The 12,956-nt window shown below is 45.5% G+C and overlaps 1 protein-coding gene across 12 annotated transcripts in view; it reads left to right on the top strand.

Annotated features, from left to right (window-relative positions):
* Positions 1-1,377: 1,377 nt before the first annotated feature.
* CTCF (CCCTC-binding factor) overlaps positions 1,378-12,956 on the top strand; it is a 34,132-nt gene continuing 22,553 nt past the window's right edge. For 2 of the 12 annotated variants that reach the window (XM_021541136.3, XM_021541135.4), the window contains exons 1-3: positions 1,378-1,512; positions 9,467-9,579; positions 12,714-12,808. In XM_021541136.3, the coding sequence (XP_021396811.2) occupies positions 12,755-12,808 (54 nt within the window). In that variant the 5' untranslated portion in view covers positions 1,378-1,512; positions 9,467-9,579; positions 12,714-12,754. Of the gene's footprint in view, positions 1,513-3,675; positions 5,023-9,466; positions 9,580-12,713; positions 12,834-12,956 lie in introns of those variants that run through there. The other 10 variants (XM_021541140.4, XM_021541137.3, XM_085589777.1 and 7 more) reach the window with 9 other exon arrangements.

Below are 12,956 nucleotides of genomic sequence, written 5' to 3'. Positions count from 1 at the left end.
AGTTTGTCCTACTTAATTATGGGCTGGGCAAGCCCAAGGTCCTTAAAAACACCAGGAAAACAACCTCTTAAATCACAGAATTATGGAATCCTAGGATCTCATGAGTTGGAAGGGATCCACAAGGACCATCAAGTCCAAATCTTGGTCCTGTATGAGACATCCCCAAGAATCACACCACATGCCTGATGTCCAAATGCTTTTCTGTCAGGCCTGGTGCTGTGATCACATCCCTAGGGAGCCTTTTCCAGTACCTGGCCACTCTCTGGGGCAAAGAATCTCTTCCTAATACCCAGCCTCACTCCCCCTGACACGGTTCCATGCTGTTCCCTCAGCTTCTGTCACTGGTCACAGGGAGCAGCCATTGAGGAAGCTGCAGCCCACAGTCAGCTCTGCCCTCAGTACCCTCTATTTTTGTTTTTCGGTACCCTCTTTTCTTTTCAGTACCCTCTTTTCCAGGATGAACAAGCCAAGTGCCCTCAGCCATTCCTCGCACGGTTTCCCCTCTTAGACCCTAATTCCAGACAATTGTTGGTATTTACAAAACTGTCCTATGACCTTCCTTCTGATTAATTAATGATTGTACTGACGCCTTTTCCAGCTTAGAGGAAGTCTGGGTCTTTCAACCAGGCCAAATCCGTCCTCAGCACGGAGGATGGACTTTGTGGCTTTATTTTCCTGAGGAGCTCCTTCCCACGGAGCTGAGGCACAGTTGAGGCTCAGCCTTTGCAGAGGTGAAGGGGCAGTTTTGACTGAGGTGAAGGGGTGAGTTTTTGACAAGGTACAGGGAGAAGTTTTAGATGAGGTGAAGCGGGCAGTTTTGGCTGAGGTGAAGGGGTGAGTTTTTTGACAAGGTACAGGGAGCAGTTTTGGCTGAGATGAAGGGGGAAGCCCCAGCTGAGCAGCGGCGTGCAGAGCCGGGACTGCCCGCCGTTGTGCGGATCGCGGGGCAGCACGAACCGAGGAGCTGCCCGGCTCTCCCCTCACGCCGCTGCCCTGAGGGGCGGGAGGGGCGCTGCCTCCGGCCCCCCCCCAGCGCCCGCCCCTCGGCGGCACGTGACGCGTGACGCACGCACGCACAGGCGCGCGCCGGGCGAGGCCGCGGGCCCCGCGCGTTTGAAGTTGGCGCGCGACTCGCGCCCTCGCTCCCCCCCCCCACGCCAACCCTCGCCCCGCCCCGCCCCGCCCGCCAATCCCAGCCTGCCCCGCGCGGCCGCTTCCCCGCGCGCGCCGGCCCCCCCCCGCCGCCCCCCCTTTCCCCCCCGCTCGGGCCCGGCGGCCGCGGCAGAGCCGCGCTGGGTGGCGCGTGCGCACTGTGCCCCGCCCGCCGCCATTTTGTGTCCGAAAGCGACTGTGGAGCGATTAAACCGCGGGGCTGGTGCCGGGGCGCTTAAAGCGGCGGCGGCCGCGGCGGGGCGTGCGGGGCGCGGCGGCTCCTCCGCGGGGCCCGCGGGCGGCGCGGGGCGGCGGCGGGGCCCGGCGGCCGGAGGGAGCTCGGCGGGGCGCGGGGCGCAGGTAAGCGGCAGCGGCGGGGGGTTTGCAGTCGCGTTCTCCGGCCTCTAGGTGTCACGATGGGGCTCCGGCGCGGCTGGGGCCCCGCAGCGGCCGCCGCCGGGGCAGCAAGGGGGGCTTTGTCTCCCTCTACCGTCCCCGCGCCGCCGCCGCCGCCACCGCCGCCATTCCCCACAGCGCGGCGCTGGGCTGCGGCACCGCCCGGGCCGCCCGCCCTCCTTCCCTCCGCGGCCGCCGCCACCCGCCGGCCCCGACTCCATTTTCTTTCCTTTGTCTCCTCCACCGCGCCACCGGCGCTGATTAACCGCCCCATTACCGCCCCCTCCCTTCCCCTCCCGTCCCGCACGTCCCTTCCTTCCCCCCCTCCCCCGCCCCGCCGGGCCCGCTCCCCTCCCGCCCCGCCACCGCGCTCCCTTCCTTTCTCGCACCTCCGCGGGGCTCGCCCGGCGCCCTCCGCCCGCCGCCCGTGTCCTGCCGCGCCGTCCGGCCGGGCGCTGCCCGCGGGGACGGCCGCGTGTCCCGCTCCCGCCGGCCGCCGCCTCGCTGCGCTGGCGTGTGCGGCGGAGTGAGAGGCGCTGCGAGGCGCAGAGCGGGACTCGAGCTCCCTCTGCAAGGCAGGCTGAGCAGCGCCATGCAGCAGCACCGGGGCGGGCACGGCTGGGGGGCGCCCGCTCTCGCCGCGGTGACCGGCCGGCAGCCCCCCCGCAGCCCCCGCGCCGCGCCCGGAGCGCGGCGGCCCCGCCGTTCTCTGTCCGCCCTTCCCCCCACGTCCCGTCCCCGCCACCCCACTTCGAGCCCGGGGTCCCCACGGGGCTTCGGGCTCCGGTCGGGAGCACCTGGGCTGCCACCGAGCCGCCGACCAGCTGTGTCACTCGCTGGGACCTGGCCTGGCTGCCCGGCTCGCGGGGCACCTCCCCGGGAACCTCCCGGGCCTCCGCAGCCGGGCGCTTGCCCAGGGATGGAGCCCGAAATCTCACGGCAAAGGACGGCGTTATTCCCTCCCTTCCATGGGTCTGTGCTGCTTGGGGGGGGAAGCACAAAACCCGATTCTTTTTGTGATGCAGAGGAGGAAACCGCACATGCTCTGTGTCCAAATGCTTTGCTGTTTGTTCTCTGTATCAGCTTTAGATTTCTTTAGAATATATGTGTATATGGTATCGGATTTGGCCTTGTGTTAACCTTGTGAAATGACTTCGATAGAAGGCTTTTGTCGTGTTGTATGGTTCCTTCTCCGTTCAGTGTAATCCTTAGGACTTGCCTGTTGGTGAGAATGAGCTCGCTTTCCTGTTTGTGACTTCCTATTTTTTTGCTGAACGTTTCTCCCCTTAAATACATGCAAGGCTGTTCCTCATCTCTGGCCAGTTACTGAATTCTAGTAATAAACTCCAGAGGTGTCGTTAAAACACTGCATCTAAAACACTGTTTGCCCCTTCCAGGGTACGTGGTTTTGTTTCAGTGCAGGAAGTGTGTAAATACTGTCTCAAATTCTCCAGTTTATTCATCTTCTGCAGAGCCTGTTGAATTTGTAGGAGCCCGTTGAGTATTATACATAATTCCATGCTGTATTCAAGCTGTTCTTACTTAAACGATCTCCCTAACGCTTTCCTTCAGTGTAGAAGACAGCAGCAGAACTGAAAAAAGGCTTAATTTTAGTATAAGGGCAAAGCATTGCTTGCTGCCTTTTTTTTTCTACGTTGGTGGATTTTTACTTCCATTTTGTTTTTCTTCTGGATATGTAGGGCTAGCTCAGTGTTAATGTCACCTGCTGTGCATGAATGGTTATTCGGATGCACAGAAAGGCTCAGGAAACTTTGTAGGATATTTTTGAGGAGTAATATATAGAGCAAAAGGTGCAAAACTCGAGTTCCTCTAGTCTCCAGTGGCCCTGCAACTGAAATAATACAGCAAGGCTCGTCCATTTCAGACAGAGCTTGGAGAACTGTCACTACAGCGTTAAGTTTGCTGGTGACTCGTGCCTGCAGAGTTTCTGGGGGAAGGAGCTATTTCAAGAGCCGTTTTCATGTGAACAGGCTGGATCTTGACTGATCCGTAGCTAATTTGTGTGCATCCTCACCAGCTCTTGGGGCTGCAGGTTGATACCCGCCTGCTGCGCTCCCAGGGCTGTGTCTTGAAAGGCCAGAAGCTGAACCTTGTTATTTTTTACTTTATTCAGCATTTACCTGAAAAATATAATTATATGGGATTGCTAGTTTGTTAAGGAATTTCTGTGCACAGCCTACTCCAGAGTTTAATTTATTTTCCTCGCCTTATGACTTCATGTCCAAGAACTCCTGCTTTTCTAGATTTTTGGAAGTTGGATGTTGAGTATTATTAGGCCTGTCTGTTCTTGGAGCAAAGCCAGCCTATTCCTTGCACTTATCCCTCATACATAAACAGGTTCCACTGACCTCTGGATAGCTCTCCTTGCTCTGTCCAAGCAGTTTTTTTGTACATGAGCTCTTTCAGCTATACTATTGATTATATTTGCATAAAAATCCCTAATTCCCCATCCTGGCAAGTTTAGCTTCTCTTACCTCTTTACCAGAGAGGGAATGCTCGAGGGAGCAATAAGCGTTAGGATCCCAAATGTGCTTCTATGTGCTCTAGAAGTACGTGTAATAAGGAGCAGCCACTGCTTTACCTGAACACAAGGGCACACACTGACAAGAACTGAAAGAAGCCAAAGCTTTGACTGCTTGTGTTGTGTGTGATAGCTTACTGAACTGTACTGATTTATTTGCTTAACTGTAAACCCCCTGTTCATCTGGGTTTAGTTCAGATGCCCAGTTCACTCTTTGTTGTACTAAACCTTCAAATGTCAATACAGTATTAAGCTCTGCTACTCTGTAACCTACATTGTCTTAGACACACACAGATCCAGGAGATTCCCTTTTATTGGTTATATTTAGTGTTGGTAACAGTGGTTCAGATCATACCTGGCCCTTGTTCTTTCAGGTTTTTTACTGAAACTTAGAATCTGTCCTCACTGTAGCTGAAAATGTTGCTTTTTTATTGTGCTGAAGAATATTTGAATTTAATTTACAATACCCTGTTCTGCTGCTTCTCCCAGATCTCTCCAATAATTCATCAGTCTTTAGGAATTCAGACATATTTATATAATCATTTAATATGAAAAGTAAAGAGTTGCTGCTCAGCTGAGTGATCTGTTTTTCTCTGATTAACAAAATTAACCTCAAAAAGAAGAGCAGAATAAACAGAAGGTGAGTAGGGAGTTTTATGTTTCAGATCATGTTAACATTCAAGTAACTGTACACAGAACAACTTGGTTTGGGTATCTAATATAAATTAAAGCTAAAGTGAAGTTTTCCTCAGTATTATAAAAACTTAGAAGCTATAAAAATCTTAATTTCCTTCCAATGTGGTTCTTAACAGGTGAAAAGAGAAGTAGTGCAGAGACAGCTCTCAAGAATGGCGCAGTTAACGTGCATTGGCTTAGGGGACACCTCTGATAGAATGGACTCCCGAAGCATTATTCTCTAACTATCCCTACAGGTGAAGTTTTGAGTCATAGATAGAATTACATTTCTTCTGTATAGATTTGTTTTTAGAGACCCACCCCCCACCCCTCAGTTCAAGCCCTCCCACAGGTTACTCTCAGCTACCCGAGGTTTTCAATGTGCTGTGTGGGGTTCATACTAAGAGGTGAGGCCAGGAATGTTTGAAAGTGTTTAAAAGCACGAGGGATCAGTTAGGATATTCTGACCAGTGACACCAGGGAGAGCTTGTGTAATGGTAGCAATGCAGCAAGCTGAGCTACCAGGTATATTTTTTTTCCCTGTAGTGCAAATAGTCTGTCCAGATACATATTGTTGTATCAGTCAGGTAACAGCAGCATCTTATTTTTCTGCTATAGCTGCAAACTCATGAAATTTCTAAAGCTTCATAGGTTTCACTGGAAAGCTTTAATCAAATGTAAAGACAAGGTTAAGTAAGTTCATGTTATACTGAAAATCATGTTTTGCATATTTTTTTCCCATACTGTAAAAAAACTTCTGTTGACATAATTGAATTTATCAAATTCTGGCAAAACAGAAGGCAAATCCCAGATTGTTTGGCATGTGAATTGCACCCTTGTCTGTATTAATAATGCATCACCATTAGAAGCATGTATATGTCTCAAACATCCACAGGTAAAGTATATGAAAAAAAACCAAACACAAGCAAAACTTAACACAAAAACTATTTGAAATCACCCCCCATGAGAGTACATTGGGAGCTGAGAGGGACATTTACCTTGACATATTGGTATATTTTTCACCACTAGAATATTTTTCACTGCAGTATTGGAAGGGATGTTTTGTAGTCAATGCACTTTGGAACAGTAGTGAAATTCCAGGAGGTCAGGGAAGTGCTGATGTGTCAGTTCTAAAAGGAGGTGGAGTGGATGAACATGGCTGTGCAGGGAGGGTGGCAGGTGCCAAAACACCTTGGGTGTTTGACTAGTTCTACATGCTGTTAACACACATGTAGTTCACATTATTACCAGCTCTCCCATTTATTCTTGGTACAGAATTTAGTTAAAGTAGAGAAAAGTGTTGATCCCAGTAACAAAGGCTTTAAGAAAACGAGAGCTTGTTAAATTTATTTCTTGACTTTTTTTAAAGGACTTGATCTTGACAACCTTACTGTATATTAATATTAGTACTGAGTATCAGTAAATGCCATTTAGTTTGGGATTAATATGGAGGTGTACAAGAGTGAATTGTTTCCATGGATATTCAGCAAAAAACTAGTAATTGCTTGTCACAATTTGTTTTCATTAATGATTTCCTTGGTGAAAAAGGTATTTAAAAACTTGTTCATGATAAACTTCTGGATCATGGAAAATCACTGGGCACTAAGGCAGCCATTGTGATTGTCAGGTGGAGTAAATCCAGTCCAGTGTGTGTGCTAAGGCTGCTACATGTAAAGCTGTGCACCTGGGAACCAGGTATTCCAGCTGAATTTAAATCAAGGCACATGGTATCCTAGAAAGCAGTGATTGAAGTGTGTTTTGGAGTCATAGTGAATAAACAGCATAAACACAAGTTTCCAAGGTGATGCTGTGACAGAGAACCTCATGTGGTTCTTAAATGCATTAGTGGAATAAACATGGGTATGTTCTTGCCCATTTTGTGGGATGGAATGAAGTAATTTCCAAAATCCTACATATGGTTTTGGCCTCAGCACTTAAAACCCTCCAAAAATTACTCTGTGGAAAGGGATTCATCTCCAGTTGGATGGAAAACTAAGCTGTATTACCATACAGTAAAATGTTAAACGTGCTGTGCAACTTCTCATTAAAACTGAGGTGAGTTGATGAGAGTCCTCAGATATGTCCCTTACAAAATAATACTGGTTATTAATGATCTTGTTCTAATCTTGCTGACAAACACAGTATGATTTTGTAGCCCAATAAGTTCAAATTAAAAGGCTTAAATTTTTTCACAGGGAAGGTAATTAACTAATGGATTGATATCAAGAGCAGTCATATATTTCTTAATTTCTTAACATCTTTGAATCAAGATTGTGGGGAAAAAAAATCTGAAAATTGCTTCAGCCAGCTGCAAGGTGCTGACCTTTTCTTGTTTCATATATATTTAGAGAACTGTCATTTATGAGAGGTCAGGCTCAGTGATAAACCAGGGGTGCTGAAGAAAAAGGATAGATAGCACCTCCTCTTCTCTTGAACCACCTTCCCTCTTTTTGAAAGAGAGAGGTTTAGGACTTTTCTTTTTCAATCAAGAGTATGATCAAACCAGTGAAATCTTCTGAATGGGGGAAAATAAGCAGACAATATATATTGGAGATGTGTCAAATAGTGTCCTGTGTACTTGGTCCATACTTCTGACTAATACATCCTGATCTGAGGCTGTGGCACTGGGGAGCTGTTGGGAAGATAAATGTTACTTCTCTGCTGCCAGGACAAGCTGCTGGCTCGTGTCCAGCTCGCTGCCTACCAAGCAGCCCAAGGACCTTGGCACGAGCACTGCTGCCCAGACAGTCTTTGTATTAGCAAAGGAGTTCTTCCCTCCTGGTTCTAAGCTTGGAAAATGCTTCACAGGAGATCAAGTAAGGTGATTTCTATTGAATCCACTAAAGAAAACATAGCTCCATAAAATTTTGTGTTACATAAAATTATTTATTGACTTATTTTATATATTGCATTTGTGTTTGTTGTGTGGAATTATATTATCTGCAGTGATCCTAGTTTTAAACTGAGTAAAATACTGACTTAATCAGGTGAAGCATAGAGCTGTGGCAGAAGGAGTAGACAACTCAATAATTTTAAGCTATGTTAATACCTCATGTGTGGAGACTTGACATAAGTGTTTGACACCTCCTGAGCTCTCAGGGATGTTACAGTGAATAGCTTGATGGTGGCCTAAGCATCTCTAGGTGGAGATTTCTGGAAGCTAAGGGATTTTTTCACATCTTACATTAAAGAGGTGGAAAGGGGATATGTGATCTTGAGAGTTCAGAGCTACAGAGTAACTTGCACGTAATCCATGTGCTCCTCTGCCTGGTAATATCAACAGAAGCACATGATGCTTGAGTTTGGCAATTCTGGTTTCTGCTGGCTGTTCATAAGGTGAATGGTGTCACCCTGCTGCTGCCCCTTGAGTTCTTTACAGAACTCGGTCTGTGCCCAGTCTGGCTGCTGTGCTCACACAAGGCCAACTTCTTGGGTAAGTGCAGAGAGTTTTGTGGTGAGCCTATAGCTTGTAGGAGTGAAAAATGAGGTAAATATGCCACAATTGATGGGAAACCTGTTTTGGTAAGAGGTTGTGGAGATGTTTTAGGTTCAGAAGGGGATCTGTGAGTCCAGAGGCAAGGATCCCTAATCCCTTGACTGGATGTTGGGATAAGGGTGGTAAACCACAAACATGACTGATTGCTCTCCCTACGCAGTGTTTCCTGCTAGAATTTTTGGAGACAGGTTGCTGCACTAAATGGACAGTGGTCTGTCCTTGTAGGGCGTTTTTTAATGCTGATGTTGGATAAAGGAATTTTTTCATTTTTTTTCCAAACTATTGATAAAAGCTATACAAGGAAACTTACAATTCTTGCTATTTTGGGAATAAACACCAAAGCATTTAGGGATGTAAAAGTCAAGGATTCCCTGGAAAATAGGTTGGCTTGAATCAGGATTGTTGTGACCCCATCTGCTTCCACATGTGTGCTGGCAGTTGTATCCCCAGGTGATGAACTGGTCAGCAGAATTTGCTTCATGAGGGCAATAGTATGTAAGTGGATGTGGAAAAAATGCTGCCTCAAGTTTGATTTGAACTTTCATGGAACCATGCCCCAAAATATTTTGGGGCAAGTAGACACTTTCTGCAAAGGAAGCCAAGAGCACAGGTAGTAATAGCAGCATTTGGCTATTTGTAAACATTTTTTACTCTTTTTAAATGGAGCTGTAAACTTCACTCCTTGTATGTTTAAAATTGTTGTCCAGGCAATTGAATTCTCCCATTGTTTAATGTTGAAAGAAACATGGTTTCTCTGGACTGGCTCCTGGAAGAGCCTTTCACTGCAGTAGAACCAGTAGTGATTTTTGGCCAATTACTTCAGCTTCTTGTATAGTTTTTCTGTCTTCTTGTATTTGATTTGCAAGCTCTTCCCTTGAAATTGCTTCTAACATCCAGAGATTTAAAATTAAAGCAGGAAATGCTACTGAATTAAAATACCCCCTGGTTTTGATTTTGTAATTCTATGACATAAGTTAACATTTTAACCAGTAGCTTTCTCCTGTGTGCTAAATTGTTTGCAGTGGAAGTGCAATCTAAACTTCAGTTTTGCTTTCTCAGTATGTACTGCAAGAAAACCCCTTAAAGGCATTTCAGGAGTTTCCAGATTACAGATTGGAAAAAATAAGTAATTTTTGAAGGGTAGTAGTTTCAGTCAAAGCTTATCAGATTATTAAAACCTTTCTTCTTTTCTTTTCTTTTTGGAGGATGGAAGAAGTTAGTGTTATCCAGCATTCCTGCTGAGTATATAACTTACTGCCACTTCTGATCTTTGAAGAGAGATTTATCGCTTCCTGTGGCAATACTGAATACTCAAAAGGTACTCATTGATTACTTGATCCTTGCCTACTTTCCATAGTTATTAATACTCTTCTCTCCTTCCTGTCAAAGAGTGACTGCTGTTGACTCCTGCCTGCTCTGAGTTATCTGGAGCATTACATGATCCCAGACAACTTTATGCTTTGCTCCTGTAGTGTGTGCACTTGTTGGTCAGTATGATGTATTGCCTCTTGAAACAGCCTGTCCAGTGCTGGCAGCCAAGGGAGAGTTTTCATCTGCCTTTTAGCACCTTTCCTGTTGCCTATCAGACAAAATACAATTTCTTGTTAACATTCTGGAGGAAAGAGGATACAGTAGCCCTTAGTACTTTAAAGACATATTTTTTTCCTTTATTATTAGTTTAGATTTACTCAATGTGGACCTGGGTTTTCTCCTGCAAATTATAAAAAAAGTAGTGAAGTCTCTTGTCAGTACTGCTTCCTCCTTTTCTTACTGAAGCCCCTATAGAAATCTTGTCTGATGTGGATCTTTGTCCTTCCATAGCACTTGTTACTCTCTGCACAATATTTGTGTTTTTCTAATGCTGTTCTCTTCAATACTGGGTGGATTTGGATATCCACCACTGTCGAAGTGCTGGTCCCCAGTAGATTGCCAAGAGTTACAGTACATCTGTTCATTTGCTGAAGAACTGAGCAGTATTTGAGAGCTTTGGAGGAGTATTGCAGGGCCTCTACATCTTGTGTGGAAGTGAGTGCTGAGACCAGTAAATCTCAGTCCTAGGAGCATCATAACTATAACTGCATAGATGGAAAAAAGTCTCAACGTTTTGTGTTTGAAGTTTTAAGTATATCCTTCATTTTATGTAGTGCCAGAGTATGGTAAAATAATTTGGTTGGAAGGGACTTCTTGTGGTACGTTGGTCCAACCCCTGACTCAGTGCAGGGCCAGCATTGTTGCTAGTTGAGGTCAATTAGGTTTGTATTTAGGAAATATTTTTCTTTCCACAGCATCTTTGAGCAACCTACTCCAATGTTTGACCACTCATTGTTGCAGCTGGTCTGTTGCACTGTTGCTTTTACTCTCTGCTTCCAAGAGTAAGGCTTCATCTTTTTGCTTCCTCTTGAAGGTAGCAGTAGGATCTCCCCATGGCCTTTTCACAGCTACCTCTTATCATTCTGCTGTGTAGGTCTTGTATATCCAGCCACCTCATTGTTTTGGCAGCCTTCTGGTGTGTTTTTTTCCAATGTGTTCTAAGCTCAGCAATGGACACATGATGCACTTTAAATTTTCAGTTTATGCCTGTTTTCCTTCAAGCTTATCAAACATTGCCCATATGTCAAAGATCTGATGGAATGTAAATTCATACAAGGTATTTTATGCCAGAAAATACACCAGGTATTTAACAGAAGTTCAGTATCATCTCTGCAGTAGAGTAGCAGTGACTTACTCTCCCTTTGGGACGTTCTCTTGGAGTAGATCATTACAAGAATGCCTTGCATTTTTCGGCTCCCTGGATTGTACATTAGTAGGTTGATACTTCTTGAGTGGTGTCCAAGCAGCTTCAAAACATCTCTTAAACTCCAGTACCTTATTTCCTTAATCAGAATCAATACCTTGTAAACAGAGAGGGGCAAGGGCTGTGCCTTGCATTAAGTCACTACCAGTGCTAATCTGCAGAGATCCCTGTGAAATGTTCTCTATTTGTGTTGTCTTCAGTGTAGGAAAGAGCTGCAATTACTGGTTTGTTTTCTTTCCCCTCATAGGAGTTTGGGTACAATCTTTATTTGAAACAGCTTTCTTTACTTTTAAATCATTTGCCAAGCAGAAAATTAGGTTTGAAAAATGGAAGAAACCTATTTCTTGATTCAAAATTTCAGGAAACTTAAAGTGGATAAATCAGATGCTTCCATTCAGTTCACTGTGTTCTGTTGTCCTCTTGTGTGTGTGACAAAACTTCTAAGGTGATAATATTGCACATGGAAGGTGTTAATTTTGTATCAGATGTTTTCTGAAGGGAGAAGTCCTTCTCTCTTGAGGCTTTTCTGCATTAATTGAAAAGTTTGTAAAGTTCAGGAAATCTTTTCCAGTGTTGCACAGCACAGAACCTGGCAAGGATGCAGCTTGCATCAGCAGTCTTAATATGCCCTTAGCAGTGGAGCACACCCCATGTATCCTCTGAGCATCCTCTTTCCTTGGTCAGGGCCTGTATGTAGCATTTGTGATTTTTGCAGAGTGAGTGTTAAATAAAAGGAGATAATTTCCAAATTTTTTTAAAAGCTCACTATCACTGAGCATCCACAGCTCCAACAAACCTCTTATCAGTAATGCTCTTTGAAGCTGGTAAACAATTAAAAATAGAACTTGCCAAGTAATAAATGCAGCCAGGACCCAGACTTGGGTGCCTTGTACTAAATAAATGGTAGAAGAACCTGGAGGGAAAGCACTTTAAATTCAAAGGGTGTGAAATCCAACACTGCTTGGCCCTCATTACTGAGTGCAGCAAGAATACATGCCTCTCTTGAGAATTACTTCTCTTGACTTCCTTACCATTCCCAGAGTTTTTAGCATGTGTGCATGCTGCAGACTGACAAGGATTACAGAGAGAAATAAGGTGCTGTCTTGTAAATACTGTATTTCTGTAAATGTGAATATTTTTAAGTCCTTAATTGATAAGGGTAATGAAGCTTGCTCCAGTGAGGAGAGAGCCATGTCGTCCTCAGGATGGCAAGGTTAGAACTGTGTTAGAGCTGATTTTGTTATTTGATATAAGCAGTATATCCACTGCTGCAGTGATAGTGTGTAAGGAGTGATATTTGCTCTCATTTACACCTCTTCAGCAATAAAAACTCCTTCAGTGTTTGATGTGCTATTCCACAGCACAGGACAAAGAGGCCATCTGAAGTAGGCAGAGCTGGCTCTAAAATGTTATATTGCACTTGTAATCTGACATGAGGCATTCAGAGCTTTAGGTTGGTTTTGCTTATGGGTCTTTTGGTAAGGAAGGGGTCCTCAAGCAGTTATCAGTACTGCTCTCTTAGGGGTGTGGACAACACCTTTGTTAAACAGGCATTAAATATTGACCACTGCTTTTATTTCCCCCCTCCCTCTCCCCCCCCCAACCCCCTTTACCTTTCTCTTTTATGTAGTTTCATTAGTTCATCTGTTCTGTTCCAGAGTGAGTTCTGACCTCAGGAGCTGCATGAAGAATAGCCAGCATGAAGAGAGCAAATCAGTCCAGGCAGAAGTGCAGAAGCGCCAAGAACATAAATGTAAATTGAGGGGGTTTGAAGTGTGGTATGTGTTCCATGCTGAGGCAGTAGTTTCCTGAACATAAAGCTTAACATTGTGCTAGTAGAAACCTTTTTGCCCTGCTTCTCTTTTGGCTGCCCTTAGTGTTGGGGCACACCAGGGACCTAG

This window comes from Lonchura striata, chromosome 11 (assembly GCF_050655825.1).
Source record: "Lonchura striata isolate lonStrDom1 chromosome 11, ASM5065582v1, whole genome shotgun sequence".
In the NCBI taxonomy this organism is placed as follows: Eukaryota; Metazoa; Chordata; class Aves; order Passeriformes; family Estrildidae; genus Lonchura; species Lonchura striata.
Note: the sequence above shows the minus strand (reverse complement) of the source record. Positions and strands in the feature narration are given on the sequence as shown.